The sequence below is a fragment of the Cucurbita maxima genome, unplaced genomic scaffold, assembly GCF_002738345.1.
Source record: "Cucurbita maxima cultivar Rimu unplaced genomic scaffold, Cmax_1.0 Cma_Scf00017, whole genome shotgun sequence".
NCBI lineage: Eukaryota > Viridiplantae > Streptophyta > Magnoliopsida > Cucurbitales > Cucurbitaceae > Cucurbita > Cucurbita maxima.
This window is the reverse complement of record NW_019272033.1, coordinates 3,808,490-3,831,575: the sequence shown is the minus strand read 5'-3', so window position 1 is coordinate 3,831,575 and position 23,086 is coordinate 3,808,490. Positions and strand designations below refer to the sequence as shown.

Here is a 23,086-nt window from a genome sequence, read left to right as displayed (position 1 = left end):
TGTTATAGATAATACATATAAATATTCATATGACATGCTAAAACATGCCTTTGGTAGCATTAAGTGTTACTACATTTTATTGGAGCGATTTAGGTTCATTCTTTACGATTGTGATTATTCAATCTTCAAGAGGGTTTAACACCTGCCCAATAAAAAGTAAAGTTCCTGACTTATCTTCCCTAATTAAGTACAAGAATGGGTGATTGGCAACGAACTGTATCAAACCTATAGGCGCTCTCATAAGTCGTATAACAGCAGCTGAAGAAGCTGCAGCTTCTGTGCCTTCTTCATTAGCCTCAATAAACGCCTTGTGGAATATTTTAGAAACACGAAGCTTTTGAGCCATTGGGGGATCCACCATTTCTAGCAACCCTCCTTCAGAGAAAGGCAGCGCCAATCCTAGCTTCTTTAAAACATCGGAAACTTCAATCCCAAAGGAAATTTTAAACTTTGGAATCATAAATCTCCCCAGCTCATGTTTTTTACGTGGAATGTGGCGGTCGATGAACCCAGGCTCAGAATCTAACTTTTCAATCAAACTTGCCAGTCCATCCTTGCTATCTGGGAGAAAGAAGTACATAGAAAAACGACGTGGGTCAGAACCTTGACTGTACGGCAATGCAAGAACCTTAAACCCATCGAACACAGCTACATATTGGTCCTCCTTGTCGGTCATAAAGGGCGCTTCAACTGAGCTCCCATCAACAAGGTAGAAATCACGCTTCACTGTTTTCGAAGCATCAAACTTCTTCTCCCATGCCCCTTAGAAGTAGAGTGCGTTCGCAAGGATGAGCCTAGTGAAACAGTCCACTGATCCAGGGGGAAGAATCTCTTTGATAAGTCCATTAGTGTTTTTTTCAACCCATGAGTTCACTAAAGAGATCACTTTATCCGCCTTTCCATAGAAACGTTAAAAGATATTTAGTACTAAATTAAGATATTTTGATATTTTATGTAAGAAAAGATATCTAGATATTTGTTTAATCTTTCTAATTATTACTCTTTATTTACAGTTATTTAATTATAAATAAATAACTCTCACATCATTTAAATGGGTAGATTAAACAAACATTCCTAACAGTAAATCAATCACCTGTTGAAAATTGACTTGACTGAGCATAGCATTGTAATATTTGTCCACAACCTGTTGGAAAGAAGGCTTGAGAGAAAGTGATTGATCGATCCAAACGCCATTGGCAAATGCGAGGCGAGGTCCGCCGCAGGAAGAGGCATCAGCAAAAACCTTGTCTATGATATGAGAAGCGAAGGCGTTGAGGTTGTCGATGGAGTTTGATTTGAGGAAGGACAGAAGTTGATCCAGCGGGGGGCCCTTGGAGCCGGCAGCGACAAGGCTGAGAAGCACGTAGATTGACAAGGGGGATATCACAACGTTGGAACCCTTGGCTTCGTCGTGTTGGAGAATGCGCTTGGTGATGGCCATGGCGACGTCGCCATGGTTTCTGATTGCTTCTTTCATGTCCATTTCCGGCAACAGGAGAGTGGGTTCGAGATCGATGAATCAAGTCGTTCAGTAGTTGAGATGGGATGTAAAAATCAGTGCATGAGGTTGGGGGTTAAATAATAAAGGAAGGGGCCCACCTTAGTACCTTGGTCGCCTACTGACTTTTGACTCACATCTCACGTGCGTTGCGCATGCAGAATATGCTTGGGCGATGGGCGAGTGAAGTGAGGTTCCCTTAATCTTTTATTCTTTTCTTAAAATTAAATTTTGACCATAAAATACTACAGATTTTATCGGTTCGATGTTTTTAATAAATTTTAAATTAGTTTTTATTGAAAAATTGTTATACGGTGATAATAATTTTCATATTCTTCCGTTATTCGTTTCTTCCACTTTGATCGTCAATTTTTAGTAATTCATTCTGCAACAAACTTAGTAATGTTAAGACCCATCGATTGATATAAGATTTGCTCCGAAACATAGATTAACTAAGTATAACTTGACTCTAGAGGAAAGTTTATAAAAATTCTAAAACTATTATGTAAATCAAATCTTTAAGATATCAAGTTAAAATGTTTCAAATATGCTCGCGAATTTAGGAAAGGTAGTTTATTAAACAAAGAAACTTTAAAAAGATTGTTAGAATAATTTAAAGATAGAATATTTTTAAATGGTAGAACCAGATATGTTGAAAGTCTTTAAAAAAAAAAAATAATAATAATAATAATCATGAAGAAAAGATAAGTTAATATGTCGTTGATTAATACGTTAACAAGAGAAAGAAAGGTGGTCTCATTTTTCCTATGTTACATAAATATTTAAAAGACTACCATGAGTGAAAATAAATTAAACTATACCCATATAATAATGATTATTTAATATTAATACATTGATTATTTAAGTTATATTATTATTATTCATTTCTCATATATTTAAATCTTATCTATATCATGGATATTGAAAAGTAAAGTTTTTATCTAAAAAAATATCCTTAAATCTTTATAATTTTAATGATATCTTAAATTTTTTAAATAATCAAAAGAATATCATCAAACTTTAAAAAAAAAAAAATAATAACTATTTTTATCATTAATTTTGTATAAAAATAGTTAATAATTTATTTTAAAATTATACTTAAATTTTCAAAAATAACATTAATACTCTAAATAAAAACATTAATACCAATTTTAAAAATTTTGAGAATATTAAAAAATAGTATATATTAATTTATGAGTAACAAAACCTTTTAAATGAAAAAAAAAATTAAGTTAAATCTTAATGAAAGTTTATGGCATTCCAATTGAGATTAGTGACAATTAGTGAAGAGGTGGACACAATGTTGAAGGCAGTCAAAGTTTGTGAAGACAATTAGTCCCAGCAAAGTGGAGGAGAAATAATAATGGATGCTTCTTCAAATTTTACTAATTCATTAAATAAACATCATAATGAATTTAAAAAAAAAAAAAAAAAAAAAAAAAGAGAGAGAGAGGCTATAATGTAGCATAGAACACCTATGAATTCATTGATTGGGTGTGCATAAAATATTATGATAGGAAAAAAAAAAAAAAATTCTTTTTTGGGTATAGATAATGAGTGTTGGGTTGGTGGGCAGTGGAGGCGAAGGGGCAGGAGGGGGCGCCCACACCGCTAACATTGGTGCTGTGCTGTGAATTGTTTAGGCAATTAAGTAAAGGTATGGGGCGCGGGCGGTGTTTCCGTTCCAATTGCCCCCCTAAACCCCCACTACCAATCATTCTCAATGACACGTTTGGTCTCCTTCTCTCTCCTCCATGCTTTTTCCTTCTCTCTCTCCTTCGTTCAACTACAGAGGAGAAGAAACGGCGTCGTCATCTCTTATTCAGTCAAAATCCATGACTGATGCCTCTGTTTTTGTCTCTGAATTAAACAACACAAGGAACACTGATCCATCAGTTTTTCAGACCCTGGTTTCTTCTTTTCAACCTTTTTCAACAAAACAAGACCCATAGGATTTGTCTCGGATCCATGGCATGGCTGCCTGCTGCCCTTTTTCCATGAATCCGAGCTGTTGGGAGTATAAGCAAAGGCAGCGTTTGAAGTCATTAATTGGTATGTCGGATGGTCCGAGGATTGCCCTCGTAAAGAACACAAGCCGAAATACTTCAATATATATATATATTGCATATATATAGTAACTTGCAAGATACTTCACCCATTTGTGTCCCAAACAAATCGACAAAATCATTTGAATGCTCTGTTTTGTGTTCTTTTAAATTTACTGGTTTCGTTCAGATTCAGATTGAGATATGGAAATATGAAGACGATGGATGATGGCAATCAAATAACACAATTTGTATAAACAGATACAAAGGGAAATCTCCCATTTTTTTTTTTTTTTCTCTGTTCCTTCAGACATAGTTGACAAAACCCCAAGAAAAAGGAAAGAAAAAAAAAAGGCGGCCTAATAATGACAGAGACACCGTTCCACCCATAAGGCCTATGCTCTCAATATCAGACCAAGTCTTCGTCTTTTTGGCTGTATCCTATCAGTCTATATTGTACTATCTATACCCAACAAACATTTACCGGCAGAAAATAAGAAAAACCCAGAAATTGAATAAGGAAGGTAAGATCCAGAAAGCCACTAAGAAGAAAGAAACAGAAAAAATGATGGAAATTAGAGAGCATTTGATTTTGGAACACGACGCAAAGCATTGAAATTGTTGTTGTTGTTGTGTGTCGTTATACTATATTACTTCAAGCTCTTGCCTTGCATGGAAATGGCAAGGTCTGGCCAACCCAGCAAATCACCGTCGACAACTCCGCCGTTGCCGCCGTCGCTGGCATTCATTTGCCACGTGTTGTAAGAAGACGTCTCCGGAGCCACAGCGGCGGAGTAGCTTCCGACGAGATCCCCAACTTCAGGGTAAGTGCAAGTCGTAGTACCCCACAATCCCCTGCCAAGAGCGAACCCCATATCGTCGAAAGTTGCAGGGGCATGACCCGACCCGGAGGCGGAGGCGTATCCGCCAAGAGCCAGGAATCCGGAGGCTTGGGAGCTGAGCAAAGAAGTGAAGGAGCCAGGGGCGGGCATGGTGTCGTTGAGATTAACATCAACGACATTGATGTCATTGTTGAGGGTGGGAGCGGGGAGAAGAGAAGCAGAGGAGGAGGAAGCAGAGGTGGAAGATGAAACAGAGGTGGAGGAGACAGAGACAGATACAGAGGAGGAAGTGTTGGTGTTGTTGATGTTGTGATAGCGAGAGCGCTTGGAGTTCTTGCGGGAGCCGCCTCCGACGGGGACGTCGCGGAGAGTGCCACCGTGGGTCCAGTAGCGGCGGCAGGACTTGCAGAAGTGGCGGGGCTGGGAGAGGTTGTAGTTGTTGTAGTAACAGAACTTGGTGTTGAGGGAGTCGCAGCGAGGGCAGGGGAGAGGGTCGGATTGGGGCGGGGGAGGGAAGGCCATGCTGTGTTGGGGCCTACTGCTTCTGTTGGCTGATTCCGACGGCATTGGGAGTGAATGAATGGGAATGGGTCAGACAGAGTTCAGAGTTCAGAACTCTCTCAGCTTCTCTCTCTCTCTAGAAAGAGACAGAAGATGGTGAAATGGGAATGGGGGGAGGTATGGGAGTGAGCTTAAAGAAAGTGAGGACATGGGGCTTTTATTTATTAATTTGTTTATTTTTATTTTTGGAAATAATCATCAAAATTAATGTTTTTGTAAGCTATTTGATTACATTATGAATGGAGTCAAAAAATGAGTTGGGAGAGAATAATGAATGTCGGTGAATGTGAAAGAAAGCAATAATGAGAGGTTGGATGGTGTGCGCCATTTCCTTTCTTCCCTTCTCCACCTTTGCATGCTCGCTCACATCCTAGGAATGATTGTCAACCAGGACACGGGTCCTAAAGGTAGATTACGAATTGGGATATGGATGAAATATAATGAAATAGAGTCATGGAACGAGGCATGGAACGGAGCCACTACGAAGAAGTTCCGGGAGTTACGAAGGAAACCTCGAGTTCATATTGGTCATGGATTGAGAATGAGAATTGAATTCTCTGAAACCTAATTTACCCTTGTTTCTCAGTAGCTCAGTGGTACAGCGGTCGGCTGTTAACTGATTGGTCGTAAGTTCGAATCCTACTTGGGGAGATTTGATTCATTTTGAATTTGAGTAGGGTAACCCGTTCCGTTCCCTATGTCTTTGTTTCTATTGCATTCTATCTCATCCCCGTGGAAGTGTCAGTTCCACTTGGGAACAAATCATTTTTACAAGAATATGAAAACTTTTACTAACATACTTATTTTAAAAATCTTAGAAGGAGCTCGGAAGAAAAAATTCAAATAAAACACAATTATATTGAATATTTGTACATTTACCGAATAGATTTCTAATTGGGATTTTTTTTTATGTGATAACCAACATTAATCTTTTTTTTTTCATTTATTAAATGACTAAATAATTATCTTTTTCTTTATATTAAATACACTCACAATTAATATAATTATGTATGAAAATGAAAATTTGAATATTTGAACTTTTAATGGTACTAATCTAGCTTTAATTTTGTGAAATCGAAAATTTAAAATTTAAAACTCAACTAAAATAGTTAAATATTTTAATTAATCAAAGTAAATACTTATATATTATATTTTAGCTGGTAACTGACATATGGGATAAAGATTTAAACTTTAGGGGCACTGAATTTAATATATTTGATGCATTGGATGGCTAGTAATTTAGTTCCATGAGTTGTGAATATAGCCCAAAATGGATTGATGGTAGCTCTAAAAGAAAACGAACCAGAAGTGGATAAAGAACACTTGGCCCATAAGTAGGCCCATCAAATTTTGACATCTAGAATGGAAGAAATAAATGTTTTAGTGTAGAAGTGGATAAAGATTCTAAATTCAGATGCAAAACATGAGAAAATAATATAAAATTAAGTGAGAAAATAATATTTTTAATCCAAATTAAGAATTTGCATGGAATATTTAGCCTAAAATTCTCTTTATTTATGTATATATAGTGACTGTATTTTGTGTGGATTAAGGGGAAGATTAAGCAGCATTGTGCTTGGAAGAAAAAGTCGTTCAGCTTCAAGAATGGCTTGGGAAGGGGCATCTGCATTAGCTTTTTCTCTGCGTCAGTGACTTGTCGTATCAGGACAAGAACTGGGTCGCTTCGTTTCTTTGCTTGAATTTTGGCTTCACTCTGTTAGTCATCACGGCAGCTCCATCTTCCTTCATATCTGAAAATTTCAAGTGTGGCTTCGAGGCTTTGGCAATCGGCGGCTGGCCCAGACTTGTTCTGCTGACACTTTTTTCTGGTAAGGGGGCACCCAGTTACTTTCTTGATCTTGATGCTTGCCAATTAGGATTTTCCTAGCAAAATTTGTAGTGGGTAGGTGTTGTTTCTTGGATCAATCGCTGGGGGGTTTACTTTCTCACTTCGTTATGTTGCTCTCTGAATCATTTCAGGTTCCATCTCCTGAGAAATGGATGAAGTAGGCGATTGTTCCAACAAATGGGCAGAAGATATTTATTGGAGCCATTTTCAGTTCATCCACTTCTATCAAACTCTTGCCGGTGGTTGTGAGCAGCAACTTGTAGGTTTTCTTTGATCTTCCCTTTTGTCATTTTCAAAACTGGGTTCTGCATTTTATGTTTGATTATGAATAGACATTAGGTCTTGTGTGCTGATAGGATGAAGAAGTTGTGAGTCTCCACGGTGTAATAAAAAAGTGACTCACGTGTCGAACAAATGATGTACTTTGTTCGAGAGCTTTAGAGAATGAGTCGAGTCTTGATTAAGGGGAGACTATTTTAGGACTCCATAGGCCTTAGGGGAGACTATATGGTGTACTTTGTTCGATAAGAGGATTGTTGGGAGAGAAGTTCCACATCAACTAATTAAAGGGTTGATCATGAGTTATAAGTAAGGAATACATCTTCATTGGTATGAGGCATTTTTGAAAAACTAAAAGCAAAGTTACGAGAACTTATGCTCAAAGTGGACAATATCATACCATGTTTAATGCACTCAGTGTCTTCTCTTAATGTTCTAAACTTGTGAGATCTCACCTCGGTTGGATAAAGGAAAAACATTTCTTATAAGGGTGTGGAGACCTTTCTTTAGCAGATGCACTTCAAAAACTTGAGAGAAAGCCCACAAGGAAAAACCCAAAAAATGACAATATTTTCTAACGGTGGGTTTGAGCTGTTACAAATAGTATCGGAGCCAGGCATCGGACGATGTGCCATTGAGGACGCTGGCCCCCCAAGGGAGGTGGATCGTGAGATCCCACATCGGTTGAAGAGAGGAAAAAAACATTCCTTCTAAGGGTGTGGAAACCTCTTCCTTTAGATGCGTTTTAAAATCTTGAGGTGGGGAAGTGCACAAGGGACGAAACATTCCTTAGAAGAGTGTGGAAACCTCTCTCTAGCAAACCATCTATTTATTTGGCGTGAAAATTGCATTAAAGAATCTTTTACAAGCTCTTCTAGAAACTTGGCAACTCAATATATACAATTTGAGCTGCAGGTAATTCCAAACAAATTTTGGAGCAATTTGAAAAATAAACTTCCATCATGGGATGTGACATTGTCTACCAATGATGATGAATTACATTTCAAAGGCGGCTGGCCAGAGTTTGTGAAGGCTCATTCTCTGGAGCTGAATGATCTCTTGGTTTTTAGGTACAATGGAGCGTCACAGTTTGATGTTTTGATATTTGATTGGAATAGCTTTTGTGAGAAGGAAACATCATATTTTGTAAAAATGTGCGAGCATATAAAGACTGACAGTGGCTACCAGGCTAAGAGGAAGTTTACAGAACCCTGCTTGGATGGCTTTGATGCTAATACTAACAATGGCGCTGAATGTGCTTCCTCTGAATATATCATTACTGATGACAATATAGAACGCATGATACAGGACGTTGGGTCCAAAGATACAAATTTTAGTGTTCAACCAGAGGCTTCCCCGGCTGAGCCTATACGAAGGATGCAAATTAGAGGGCAAAAAACTCCAAATGATGCAGTAATTATGACAGGTAGTTGGAGAAGAAGTTCTTTAAGCTTTTAATCCTTCATTCATATTGTTCCATGTTTTCTTCTGTTGACCTCAAAAATAGTGAATGAATAATGATGCTTTATAATTCTTTGTAACGTTTATGGATTAATAAGAAAAACTAGACTTATGAATCGATATGGTATCTAAGTGTGGACTTTGCCAGACTCCGACGTGGACACTACTCCCGTCAAGAAAACTGGGTCGTATGCTGAGTTTTACGTATCGAATCGGAAGGCTATTACTGAAGATGAGAAGAAGAATGCCCTGATGTTGGCGGATGCAGCAGCAAATGATGCTAGTTTCAAAGTTGTTATGCGACCTTCACATGTGTACAAGAGATTCTTTCTGGTAAAACTCATCTGTTGTAGAGATATCTTGTAGCTACTTACCAGTCCATCTCCAATATAGCTACTTATAAGGAATATTTCGTTCCCATCTCCAACCGATGTGGTATGTCACAATCCACCTCTTTGGGAAACTAAACATTTCTTATAAGAGTGTGAAAATCTCTTCGAGAAAGGCCAAAGAGGACAATATCTACTAGTGATAGGCTAGATTGTTACCGGAACGGTCAATAAAGTTTGGCAATGATTTTGTTGACTGAGCATGTTCATCAATTTTGCAGTTTCTCCCCAATCAATGGGTTACAAAAAGCACCCCCCTTCGCAACCAAGACGTAATACTGCGTATTGGAAAAGATGAATGGCCAGTCAGATTCAACTTCAACTCTAGGCGTCAATTTGGTGGCCTTACAAGTGGATGGAAACATTCTTCATAAGTAACAATTTAGAAGAATTTGACGTCTGCGTCTTTGAGCCTGTCACTAATCCAAGTGGTCCTCCTGTGGTTCTGGAGGTCAAAATCTTCCGCGTTGTTGAACATGTTGTCCCTCTCACTCGCATGCCATCAAACACCAACCAAATGCTAATCAAAGCACCTGAAGCCTAATGTGTGCCAAGTTCCCCAAATATTCAGTGCCTAATCTGTAAAACTCTGTAAACATATGATGTTCTGTGGCTGGGACTTGTCCTTTGCTGCCATTTAGTTGAGGCCATGCTAGTAGAATAACCTATTTATGAGCTTCGGAGTTTTAGCAGAGCCATATGTACTGATGATGGGGAACGATTTGAATATACAACAGAGTTGATGGTCTGAGAATCATATTCTTGATAAAAAGTTAGGCTCCATTATGACTGCATCTACACGAAAAACTCTGATTTTCATAAGTAAAAAACAGAGAGGGGATGGAAGATATGTCTATGAATCCCCGAGTGATGAGTGTATATTTGAAGTTTGAAGGCTCGCAGAGGTTGGGGTTCACGTGGGTTAGCCATTATTCAGACCAATACACAGAGGACAAAATGTAAATGTGGCAGACTATGGCTGGTGGGAAGGGATTATGCAGTCGACTCGGACTTGGTCATGTGCCAGCAATTCTTCCCCATCCTGGACGGTTCTTTCCTCACAAAGCTCCAATGGTAAATTATGACTAAGTTTTTGTACATATTCTGTGTGCAAGGAGTCGTGCTTGGTGGTGATGGCAGCTGCCACAAACACTCTCTCTCTCTCTCTCTCTCTCTCTCACACACACACACACACAGCATTATATTATATGCTTCTTTTTGCAGTCGCAGGTGGGAGTTGAAAGGGAGATGGGAATTTGTTCAAGTTCTCAACTTTTTGCTTGTGCGCAATCGATGGGGATCTTGACATTGGGGAGTTGTTTGTAGCCTTTTGTTTGAAATTGTCGAGGGCTATGAGGAGGTACCTTTCTAACTTCTTACATTTTTCACCAAGCATGCTTTTGTTCTTCTGTGGTCCTCCCCACTTCTGCTATCTCTCTCTCTCTCAAAAAAGAACAATATTTTGTCTTAATTATTTGATCCTCCCCACTTCCCTCCCTTTGAATATAACAATATTGCAGTGCCCTCTCTCATTAGGAAACGGCAAATACAAAAGGCAAATAGATATCTTTACATCGTACGTTGGGCACATGTGCTTGTAGGAACCATAATAATGCACCTTATGACCAATCTTTCTATAATTTTTTAACTCATATGGGGCCGACCACATTGTGTCTATTTAGTGACTCAACGTTACAAAGTTGAATATGTCAAACTTATTAGACATGAAACTGAAAGTAAGAGGGCCTGTTAGATACTTTTTAAAGATTAGGAACTAGATCGATATAAACTTAAAAATTCGAATACTAGCTTAGTTATGATTAAGTATTCTTGAGGTTTGAATTTCATAAGAAAATGTGTCTTAAACGGGTGATATGGCTAATTCTCGAATCTTACATGAGTTAGAATGAATTAGAATGAAGCAAAGAAGCATTAGGAGAGTTGACATAGTGTGGAAGTGGAGTGAGTAGCATGCAAATTCAAATTTTGAAGAGCTTCTACTGGTATGAAATCTTACATCGGTTGGAGTGGAGATGAGAATGAAGTATTCTTTATAGGGTGTAGAAACTTTTAGAAATCACAACTCTCTACAGCAGTATGATATTGTCCACTTTGAGCATAAGCTAGGAAGGTCTCGTATCAATGGATATGTACTCCATACTTATACACATATGACCATTTCCTAAATTAGCTAGTGTGGGACTCCTTTCCTACGATCCTCAACAGAAACATCTCCCTAATAGACGTGTTTTAAAACTGTGAAGTTAACGACGATATGCAACGGACCAAGATGAACAATATCTACTAGCGATAAGCTTACTTGCTTTCAAAGTCTCACATGGCCAGCCATTGAAGTAATAGCAGTGAAAGGGAGAGGGATTGGTTTGTGGGTCAGTTGGGGTATTGAGTCTGGTACAGCAACACAGCTCTTCAAACCTAAACATGATGAAAGAAGGGACATGATGGTGAGCAGGGAGAAAGAAGAAGGGGTCCCATGGAAATGCAATGGCCTCTCTGATTTTGCGTATTAATTTCAAAGGGTCCACTCTTCCTCCTTTCTTAACTTAACACGCAACAAAAATGTACTCATTTTTTATATCCTTTTGAATGCTGTGGGACAGTGGAGTAATGGGTTTGTTTTGATGAAGAAAAATATGTGTATTATTACTCATGCTTTGTCCCATATCTCTCAACTCTGTTGGTTGCAGATGAGGCTTATACATACATCCCATTTGAATTGCAAGTACCGCAACACCCGAATCTGTCTCCCAACCTCAGATATCCAATTTGTTTAATATCTCAGAAAGTGTAGGAGAAACTGCGGTACAGCTACCATCTTTGGTCAAAGAGCATGATTTATTAAACGTGAACTAATATGTGTCCTCACCTGATATCCCCCACCTAAGTTTCTATGGAAGTTTGGAATCGGAACTCACGAACGCTCGTTACGTTCAAGAACTAGACTCAAGTAACTGTGCCTACTAGTCAAGATAGGAAGGTGGGATGTTATCCCGCTTCTTGACCGAAGGGCCAACCCACCTCACACATTCCCGTTCTATAATGCGTACATTGAGACTGAGCTAGTTAGAGAGGTTGGGGATACGAATATAGGTTGCGACAAAATTTCAAATAAAAAAACAAATTATTCCCTGACCTTTGTGGATTAAAAAAATAAAATATGATAAGACAAAAGCATAGAATATGGAATATGATCCAAATTTTGGTGTGATTCAGATTCACTCTGTTTTTGGGCATCAAAATGCATGTTTCCCAGAAAATTTTCTATATTCGAGAGAGAGAGAGAGAGAGAGAGTGATAAATAAATTTATTTTATTTTATTTTATTTAATAACAACAAAATATAATGAATTAATTAACGAGGGCTTGCATTTCCCGGAGAATCTAGAGCGCATCAGCCGCTGACCAAATAAAAAGCTTTTAAAACGGAAGAAGATTAGTTTAGTTAATTAATGAATTAGTATTAATTTAGGGACATAATTATTAATTAATTATTGCATGGAGGGAAATAAAACGGGAATTTAAAATGAGAGGTCACGTGAGGCACGCGGATGATTGGACAAGGAATAATTGGACACGGAGAGGGAATATTGGGAAATTAAGGATACATCTTAAGCCAAGGCAGACAAATGCCACCTGTCCTTTCAAATTAAAATATGTCATAATATTATCCTATTTCTTCATATTAAATCAATTAATATTCTTATTTCTCTTTCCTATCTTTTGTGAATAATATAAACCCATAAAAATCATTATTTAAGCTTATAAAATTATATGTATTACATTCTCGTGGTTTTGCTTTTGGTTTATTCAAAATGACTGATAACAATCGAGATGTATTACTTAAACCTATAATTATCTCTTTAATTAGCGAACGTGGGACTCCCTCTCAATAATCCTCAACATTATATAGAAATAAAAACATATAAAGTAGAAACCACATCTCTTTTTCAATGACACTACAAGGATATTAAACGAATGAAATTGGAATATAGATGAAATATAATTAAATATAGCAACTTTGAGATTCTCTATTAAATGAGGCATAGAACGGAGCCACTACAAATAAGTTTCGAGATTTACAAAGGAAACTTCGAATTCATGTTAGTCATGGATTGAGAAGGAAAATTGAATTCTCCAAAAACCTAATTTAGGGTTGTTTTTTTTAGTAGCTCAATCACGATAGATTCACGATAGATTCGACGAAAGAAAAGAAAAGAAAGTAAGCCATTTGTACCAAATGGGGAAATTTTGTTTAAATAAATGAAGTGAAAATGAAAATGAATAAAAGCGATGTGAAATTAAAAGGGTCACAATCACTGTTCTGTTGTGTTCGTGTTTGTGTTGGAAAAGCTGTCTGATCCATCATCTGTGAGTATTAAATGCACACACAACTTTCAACTTTTCACTCCTTTTCCTTTTCCATCTCATTTTCCTTCTCTCTCTCTCTCTCTCTCTTTGGGGATTTCTCCTTCTGTGGGTTTGCTTATAAATCCATCATCGTCACACCTCCCTTCCTCTAAAGCTCCCATTTTTCGAAACCCCTTTCTCTATCTCCTTCTCTCAAATCATAATCCACTCATAATATCAAAAGGGTCACCACCTTTTTCCTCAATCCCTTCTTCAAATCATTCATGTTTACCTCCATCCATATGATCACCAACACCACGGCACCGCCCTTGCCGGACCTATCCTTGCAGATAAGCCCACCCTCTGATTCCGGCAGCAGCGGCAGCGATCTGACCCATGAGAATGCTGCGTTTCTTCTTCCTCCCAAAACCCATTTCAAGGGAGATGCCAAAATGGGTTTTGGGATTAAAAGAAGAATTAGAGCTCCAAGAATGAGATGGACCACCACTCTTCATGCCCATTTCGTCCACGCTGTTCAGCTCCTTGGCGGCCATGACAGTACATACTCAATTTAATTTAATTTTTATTTTATTGTAGCTTTTTCTAACTCATTTATATGATTTTTTTTTTCTTCCTTCAATCAATCTGCAGGGGCAACACCCAAATCTGTACTGGAGCTGATGAATGTCAAAGATTTAACCCTAGCTCATGTAAAAAGCCATTTACAGGTCGGTTTTTTTTTTTTTTTTTTTGGAATAAGAATTGAATTGTAATGGTTCTTGAGAACAAAAAAGTGAGGACAAAAGAGCATCAAGAATGTAATCTTTGCCCAGTTGATTATTATTATTATTTTTTTTTTCTCTTTCTGCTGTTTCTTTTAATTTCTTTTTGTTTTTATTTTTCATGTTCGTGCAGATGTATAGAACAGTGAAAGGCACAGACAAAGCAACCGGTAATTAGAATAGTTTTTGTTTTTTGCAATTTGGATAAGAACGAAAATGTTTTCTTAAAAAAACAATGATGATCTTGGATAGTTGACTTCAATTTGCAGACACAGGCTTGAAGAACCAAAGTCAAGAAATTAATGTCAATGGAGCTTCAAAGTGTGAGAATTCTAACCCACCACTTACAATGCGGAAAAGCCCTAATCAAATGTGAGTGCATTTTCCAATCTATCTTTTTCTTATCACTCCAATTTCATAGCTAAAGAAACTTAAATTTACTTAAAAGTTTAAGTAATCATGAGATGCATGTCAATTAGAGAGAAACAAAACTTTTTTTATAATAAAAGCGTGAAACCCTTTTTTGTTAGTATACTGATTTAAAATTTGATGTCCATATATAATGACTCAAAATAAACAATATCGATGGACTTAGATTGTTACAAACTAGGTAATAGATGGGACAAAAAATTAGTTAGAATAAGGCTAAACTCTCTACTGTGAGATTGACAACATATACTAAAAGTAAGCAAGCTTAAGCGGTTACGAGTATGGTCATGGAAAGATTTTTAAAATATGTATCTCTGAGGAACCTTAATTATTTCTTAAATCCTAAATAAATCCAGGCAATAATTCATAAAGCCCACCTTAAAATACTCGACATTATGTTGAAGTATTGCTAATACGAGGATAAGTTACTGTGATTTCAAAGAATGATGTTAGAACTGAAAAAGAAAACAAAAGTTGAAGCATTGGAAAACTCAGTAGACGATTAGGGTGTTAAATTAATGCATTTAGTGGCTAATTGCGGATTAAATTAATGAATGATCAGCTGGAACTTGTTCTCTTCATCAATGGAGACAAATCGGGAGATGACGAGCAGATGGAGTCAACATAGCAACAATAGTATTGGAAACAACCAGGTTCGAATCTCTCTCTCTCTCTCTCTATATATATATATATACAAAACACAATACAACATGTCTTTAAACCACAACCTTAAAGAACAAATGGTTTAATTTTTTTGTGTTTCTCTTGAAAAATAAACACAATAATTATATCCACCACCAGCAGCAGCAGCAGCAGAAGGACCGACAGAATGGAGACGCAAGCATGAAATTCTTGAGCGGCGTGAAGAAGCAGAGGTTGGAAGGTAGCTGCTTGTCGTTGTGTGATCATAATAATAACAATACTGTGAACTTAGACTTTAGCCTCGGATGCCCTAATTCTCTAACCATCCATTCTAATCCTTCTCAAATGCTAAACTCAAAACAAACCCTTTCTTTCTAGGGTTTTCATTACACTTATTAACCTAATTAATCTTGGTTTTGTGTAATCTCATTCTCTCAACCTCTTCCTTTGTTTATATGTGTTGGATTTTTTTATTTTGGTTTTTATTTAGAAATTGGATGTTAAATTGTTTGATATAATTCAATTTAATGTAATTCATTCAAGCTTTTGGGTTATGTGACCATATTTAATATGATATCAAAACACATCTAGGGCCACAACCCACAAACACAATGGCTGCTATAGTTTGTAGCCTCACAAGGCCCACGCCCCTATGAAAATAGCCCATAGGCTTCTCAAATCGAGACAAATTATGTAATCGCTCTAAATGTTGTCTGTTTTAGCTCTCATTATGTATTACTGTCAGCCTTACGGTTTTAAAACGCGTCTGCTACGGAGAGATTTTTACACCCTTATAAGTAATGATTTGTTCTCCTCTCCAACCAATGTGAGATTTCCTTTGGAGCTAGCCTCCTCGCTAGCACATCACCTGATGTTTGCCTTTGATACCATTTATAATAGACTTAGCCCACCGTTAGTAGTTATTGTCCGCTTTAGCTCATTACGTATCGTCGTCAGCCTCACGATTTTAAAATGCATCTGCTAGGAAGAAGTTTTCACACTTTTATAAAGAATACTTCGTTATCTTTTCCAACCAATATGAGGAATCACAAAGTATGAGTAGACTATTCATTTAGTTGGTAGTAATCGATATATATTCATATGGTGGGAGTTTAACTAAGCATCTTATTGTCATTAAATTACAAATTTAATATATAAACTTTTTCATCATAATGTTGGAAGTATGTTTAGTGCTTACGTGTCGCATTTAATGATGTTATGAATTATTTAAGGGTCAAATCGACCAAATTAACTAAAGTTTGGTTAAGAGTTGAAGGGCAAATCTGTAACTTAACTATATTTAGGATTGAATAGTCTTGAGTTCAATCAAGTACTTGAAAGCAGATATAATGCTTAAGAACTATTGGTAATAACAAATTTCTCGCTATTTTTCTTTCGAAAATCATGACTTTCTCCACCTGTCATGACATCTACATGCAAACTATACAAACTAATGATATGGTTCACCCACGTGGCAGCTTGCCATTTGCCCGATATCCAGATTCCAATCGTCAGCCACCAAGGCTGTCGGAAACCCCCCACACCTTCACCGATCTGTCCAGGCTACCACTGTACACAATCCACCGCCGACCGCCATCTTTAGACCGGCGGCAAGGATCTCCCTTGACAGCCAAGCATTTCACGGGTCCAGTATGACCCGTCAGCACCGATACACACGTGTGGAAAAGCCCGTCTCTCCGCCACACGCATATGGTATTATCCGCCGCACCGCTGAGTACCATGCAGTTCCCGGCCGTCGCCAGGCAGAGAACTGCTAGGTTGTGCCCCTTTAGGGCTCCACCATAAGTCAACCGCTTTTCCCTCTCCCAGAAGTTGACCAGCCCGTCCGAGGATCCACAGTACACCACCGTACCGGCGGCGTTGACTGCCACCGCCGTCACCGCACTGTTTTGCTTCACCAACGTTTGCTCCAATGTGTGTTTTGTTGCGTCGTTCTCTTCTTCATGTTGCCTCCGCCATACCTATTAAGAAAAACAGATTAATTATATTTATAAGCTTAGTGGTTATTTAATAATACGTTTTTTTTTAAATTAAATTTTATTTCTCTAAATGATTTAGAGAATTTTAAACGGAAAATTATAAATAATTGGAAAAAAAAAAAAAGAAAAGACAAACACAAAGCACATGGAACTAATTAAAAATAATTAATCCAAACTAGAATATAATCACCACCTAACACACAAAGATAACAGATCCTAAAGGAAACTATACATTGAATCATTAATGTATTTATTTTTATAATGTTTGAGCTTAATTTGATTTAATTCATATTATTATTTAATGAAATCTTGCCAATTAATTGTTACCTTGGCGGTGCCATCGGCGGAGCCGGTAATGACCAAGCCATCGGAAGCCGCGACGATTACATTCACGGCGTCGTCATGGACAGTAAGTGATTCAAGGCACTTGGAATCTGAAATTCTCCATACTTTCATAGTTTTATCCCAAGAAGACGAGTACAATATCGTCTTATCATCGCTCAAGCACAAGCACGACACGGCATCCGCATGCTTGAACCAGAGCCGGCTCCGGTTCCTTCCCACAACGACGTAGTTTTGAGGGTTAATAGAGCTTCTCAGTACATCTCTCAAAGCAGGCAGCGTTCCATCCCGCCGGTAACCGCCACTTGGGTTCTTCGGAGTCTCTTTCCAGACGCGAATTTTACCGTCCTGGTGACCGGTGAAGATCTTTTCTCCGGAGATTATAATCGCCTTAACTAATCCGCTGCTCGATTTAAACCCAGTAAATTCCTTAAGATTTTTCCAGACACGAATGTTTTTGCTGTCGGAGCCGGTGTAGAGAAGCTCGCCGGCGGTGGCCAGCGAATACACGTGACCTTCCTCACGAACAAGAGACCCAATGAGAGAACTATTCTTATAATTACTATTACTCCGGTAAACGTCGCCGTTTTTGAATTCCGTAAAACAGGGAGATTTCGTACGGGGATAAGTCTGATTCCACGGCGAAAATACCGGTGGTGAACCGTCGCTACTCGGCCGGCTATTGGCGGAATCAGAACTAGCCGGCGTCGGAAAATCACCATCGTCGTCGATTACCATAGAGATTTTGAGATCGGAATTTTGAGTTAGAAAATTACCAAATTTCATATTCGTAAAATTGGTGGTGTCGATGAACATCCGTTGTGTTTTCATGTGGCAATGTGAACGCAAACTCAGAAATAGAAATTAAGAGGAAAATGAAGAAAAAATCAAAATCAATGCGTTGGGAGATTGCATGAGACTAAGGGATTATATAAAATGGGAGAAAAAGATTTGAGGCAGAAGATAGTGACACGTGTAAGGAAGAGACACAATAAATTAAGTCAATAATTGAAATTAAGTGCCCAAACAAATCATTAAATAAGAATATTACTCCACTTTGTCACAAATTCTCATTTCTTTTCTTTCTTTTTTTAAAAAATATTTTTTTAATTTTCATTGTTGTGTGGTTAGAGTGGATTGCCACTTTTTTTTTCTTTTTAATTCTTTTTTAATTATATAATTAGAGTTGGCGATAAAAAAACACAGCCATCCAATTACTTTTATAAATAGTGAATTATATTTCATGTGATATTTATTAAATTAATTAAAAAAGAGGATTAAATTGGATGAACTAATAGTGTGGGGGAGAGGAAATGAAAGTGGTGATGCAATGGGTTTAAAATAAGAGGGGGGGAAAAAAGTTAGGGCTGCGTCTGAGTGGAGAGAACATGTATTGGTAAACATCAAAAGGAGTCTTCAACAAAATAGGTACCCATACGGATGTATCGATGTGTCTCGTGACATAGGATGACATCACAATGTACGGGTCGTGTTATTGGGAACCGAGATGACAATGAGAGGCAACGTTGTTGTGTTGCAACGATTGTACATGCATGCATAAATGACGTGTGTGGCCGAACAAGCGATGTTCGGTTGGCGAAAGCAAATCTCGCCTAGGATCCGATGTAGCCACCAAACCGGGCGAAAAATATGAATGGTGCTTGAGTTCCCCTTTAAGACTTGCCACGAATGTATCAAGATCACAATGCTGCACAGTTGAAGAAGTACAATCGTGACAATTGATATCAACCCAACCCAACGTGTACAGTTTGAGTTGGATTATCAATTTATTAGGGTTTAGTCAAGAGATTACAATATGTCTAAAAATATCCTAACCGGATCAACTCAACACACATAAATACCCTTTAACTCAAGAAATACCACGTATGACAAGTATAAAAACGACAATATTATTGTAACAATCACATTAAATAACATAAGGAACAAAATGAAACTTAAAATTATAATAAAAATAGAAATGGGTTTGGAGTAAGGACAAGACAAGGAGCGATTAGGAAGAGATGATATATGAGATGGGCGAAGGAATGTCCATGAACCAATGACGTCGCAACCAAATTGCCTGTCTTCACAGGGCATTCACTATTACCTTACAAATCTCTCATACACTCCAAAGGACACTCCTCATCACATTCTCTTTTGATTTGGGTGGAATTTTAGGTGTCATTTTGGCATCCAAACATATTAACTTAAAAGCAATAACCCATTTTCCCTTTCTAATCCAATGCCCTTTCAAAACCTTTTTTTTCTTCACTTGCATTCAACGTTCTTTGCTCTTAAACTTTTTTCAACGCCCCCCATCATTACTCAGTACAATCATAATAGCATATAATTCAATTATTTTGAATTATTCTCGACTTAAAATTAATCTACTTTTTTTTACTCTTAGTACGATAGCTTAACTAGCTCTCATTTTAGACGATTCTATTCTTGACAATTTTATGTCATTCTCTTACCTATCTTATTTATTTTTTGAGTAAAAACTATTTTTATATATTAATACAATTTCTTGTTTAAAAAAATTTGAAATTTTTAGTGAAATAGTAAGTATTAATTTTATATGTTTTATATTAGAATTAAGATAGGGAAAAAATGAGTGTAAAAAAAAGAATAATAAAATTGGGTTGGAGCTTGTCGTTGACGCTGAGTTGGATGCCGGAAGTGGAAACCAAACAATAATCGCACCAACCTTAACTGGAAATCTGCCAGCACAGCCTTAATAGTACCCAGGTCAACTTCAATGAGAGGCGACACGTGGCTGATCGAGAACTGAAAACGACATGTCGTTGTGGAGCTTTCTTCTCATTTAGTATCGTCGTACGGGAGGAGACCTGTCGAATTCGCACTCGCAGACTTGTGGTCACACCTATCCCACACGTGGCTTAATTTTTAAAATTACGTCACCAGAAGGACAGGACATCTTAAATCAATAAATCCATTCTCGTCCCCATTAAAATGAATGGAAATTATTGGATATTTGTTGGACGTATTAATGGGCCAAACAGGGTGAAGAGGTCTATGGGCCCAACATTCGGCCCATCAAATTTGGACCGACCTCTAAAATTAAATATTAAAGAAAGAATAAATGTGATATTTGGTTTATTAAAAATAAAAATTAATTATAAAAGGAGATTCCATGGATAATAATAAGAACAATAAAAAAAAGGCCAATAAACTTATATTCGTTTATACAAAATAAATTCAATAAAATAAGTGAAAAATATTCCACTTGCAGATTATAAAATCTCCTTGTCCCCTCTCGATTTTCCTATTTAATAAAAAATATAATCCTGGAAACTGAAGCCGGCCGGATTCAGAACCCTGATTCTGATCAGCCGTCGGTTTCTGCCGCACGTTTCCCAATACCACCGCCTCAACTACCGCCTACTGTCTCCACCTATAAGAAACCCACTTCTCCCGATTCGTCTTTTTTCTCACTCTCACTCTGATTTACCGTTACCCACAAAAACCATGGCGGCTATGTCAGCTCACACTTCTTCTGTAGAGAACAAGATCGCTGGAGCTCAAGAGGAGGCCGAGATGGAGATGGAGATGGAGACGGAGGCAGCGGCGGTGGGCCCAGATGTGACGAGGCATATTATGGTGAAGTCTTCTCGCTCCACCCAAGTCAGTTTGGAGAAAGCGGTGGTGCTGCGACGGATCCGGCATCGGAAGCGTGTTAACAAGTTCCAGGCGGTGGTTGGAGCTCTGTTCAGCTCACCGTTCGCCGACAAAACCGACGAGACACGTCAGAGAAAATGGGTGGACGAACCCTTCACTTCACTCTAGACCAACTCCAAAAGAAAATAGTTGCTTCCCTTGCATTGTAATTGAGTCATTATTAAAATATATATATATATTGTTTAGATTGAAGTGTTTCTCGTTTGAAAGAATAATTATACTATAATTATAAATTTAGCTATTTTGTTCGTAAATTTTCTAAATGATAAATTTCAACACAGAATTAAAATTTTAGATATTTAATGGAAATTGTTTTTTAAATTTAATTTAGTTTAATCCAATTGTTTTCTAAAACTATGGGCCCAAAGTCGGAAATTAGGGAAGGTAAGTGGAGTGGCCCAGAACCATCGAATTACAGAACTGCCCATGACATGACAAAGAAATAAAAATAACATAGACAGCCCCTGAAATTACGCGAAATTATTACCAATGTGAAAAGGACAAAAAAAAAAAAAAAAAAAAAAAAGGGGTTTTACTTTGATTTTTTTCTAAGAAAAAAAAAACAAAAGACAGATTTTCAAGTTCAATTCGGTAGTCAATGTCAAACACGACGGGCCCCACTACCAGACATTTATTGATTAATTCATTAATTAATTGATTAAAATCACGGGCGACCAGTGGGACCTACTCCAAGTACACGTGAAAAATACAAATTGACTTTTTGACTTCTTATTGTAGATAGCGTGCACCGGAATATTTGTTTTTATCTCATTCTTTTTATTAAAAAAGGATTAAATTATATATTTCATACCAACCCTATCTAATAATTGGTTGCTACATTTCAATTTTAAAGATAAATAGAAAAAATAGGACATTATTGTTGGTTAAATTAATATGTTGTTGCATGTTTAATCTAAATTATTATTAAAAACCTAATGTTTATAACCCATAAAATATATTAACAAATTATCAAATCATTATGATGAAGAATTGAAAATGATGTATCGAGCATTGTGGGATAGAGTAGACATTTCAGATCAAACAAGAAATCAATGGGGAGCCCACTGAGCATTTTGATCATTTTTATCAATAATGCATTATTGATGTGAGTGTTTGAGTGTCCATTCGAATTTTTAGATTCGAATTTATGATTTATCTGAATTTATGATTCAAGATTATGCATTGAGATCTCTTACCAATTTTTGTTTTTGTTTGGATGTTAGAAATAATTTATAAAGTAAAGAAAAAAAAAAAACTAAAGTGTGGATGTTAGTGCTTTTAAATTTTTTTTTTTTTTTTTAAGTCTTTCTCATGAGAACACACTTTTCAATATTTTAATAAAGAATATGGTAGGTGAATGGCTAAGTCGAGGGACCTTCATTTTATTTATTTATTGTAATACACGGTAGTGAAGATTCACTAAAAGACACAGTATGGATAGCTGTGAGATTCTACATCGATTATAGATTGGAACGAAACGTTTTCCCTAGTAGACGCAATTTCAAACTGCAACAATGATGACAAGCGGACAATATTTATTAACGAAGGACTTAAGCTGATACAAACGGTAACAAGTGAGGACACTAAGCCCCCAAGGAAGGGTATGAACATCCTCAAGAGGGGGTGTGAATGTTAGATCCCATATCGATTAGAGAGATACAGTGTGTAAATCCCTCCCTAATAGTCACGTTTTAAAACGGTGAGGATTAGAGAGGGGAATGATTGTGTCGAAGAAAAAATGTAGAAGAGTTATCAAGTGCCGAATCTAGATTACGAATCTCCATTAGAAGCCGAAACAAGGAGCGTTAGAAATGGTTCCTCGACAATTTTTTTTTTTTTTTGACATGCCCATACAATATTGAAAGAAAAAAAAACAACTTTATTTATTAGTTAATCAAATA

At 37.2% G+C, this 23,086-nt stretch overlaps 3 protein-coding genes, 1 non-coding gene and 2 pseudogenes across 6 annotated transcripts; 3 read left to right on the top strand and 3 right to left on the bottom strand.

Annotated features, from left to right (window-relative positions):
- Nucleotides 1-1,607, bottom strand: LOC111491796 (annotated as a pseudogene).
- Nucleotides 1,608-3,839: 2,232 nt separating this feature from the next.
- LOC111491947 (dof zinc finger protein DOF3.4-like) lies at nucleotides 3,840-5,064 on the bottom strand. The gene has a single exon (XM_023141052.1). It carries the CDS (start codon nucleotides 4,950-4,952, stop codon nucleotides 4,194-4,196), a length of 759 nt encoding a protein of 252 aa, XP_022996820.1. The 5' UTR covers nucleotides 4,953-5,064; the 3' UTR covers nucleotides 3,840-4,193.
- A 461-nt stretch (nucleotides 5,065-5,525) lies between these two features.
- Nucleotides 5,526-5,597, top strand: TRNAN-GUU. The gene has a single exon. It is a non-coding gene; the product is annotated as a tRNA-Asn (tRNA).
- A 902-nt stretch (nucleotides 5,598-6,499) lies between these two features.
- Nucleotides 6,500-11,148, top strand: LOC111492458 (annotated as a pseudogene).
- Nucleotides 11,149-13,362: 2,214 nt separating this feature from the next.
- Nucleotides 13,363-15,614, top strand: LOC111491957 (probable transcription factor KAN4). 3 transcript variants are annotated; one of them, XM_023141061.1, is made up of 6 exons: nucleotides 13,363-13,849; nucleotides 13,943-14,019; nucleotides 14,207-14,243; nucleotides 14,343-14,445; nucleotides 15,065-15,155; nucleotides 15,310-15,614. In XM_023141061.1, exons 1-6 carry the CDS (start codon nucleotides 13,576-13,578, stop codon nucleotides 15,520-15,522), a joined length of 795 nt encoding a protein of 264 aa, XP_022996829.1. In that variant the 5' UTR covers nucleotides 13,363-13,575; the 3' UTR covers nucleotides 15,523-15,614. The 3 variants fall into 3 exon arrangements, with proteins under 3 accessions (XP_022996829.1, XP_022996828.1, XP_022996827.1); XM_023141060.1 differs by having other exon boundaries at nucleotides 15,307-15,614; XM_023141059.1 differs by having other exon boundaries at nucleotides 15,304-15,614.
- An 816-nt stretch (nucleotides 15,615-16,430) lies between these two features.
- On the bottom strand, nucleotides 16,431-18,382 carry LOC111492469 (protein JINGUBANG-like). Its single transcript, XM_023141807.1, has 2 exons — nucleotides 17,472-18,382; nucleotides 16,431-17,126 (listed from the first exon to the last, which is right to left on the bottom strand). Exons 1-2 carry the CDS (start codon nucleotides 18,315-18,317, stop codon nucleotides 16,656-16,658), a joined length of 1,317 nt encoding a protein of 438 aa, XP_022997575.1. The 5' UTR covers nucleotides 18,318-18,382; the 3' UTR covers nucleotides 16,431-16,655.
- Nucleotides 18,383-23,086: the final 4,704 nt, after the last annotated feature.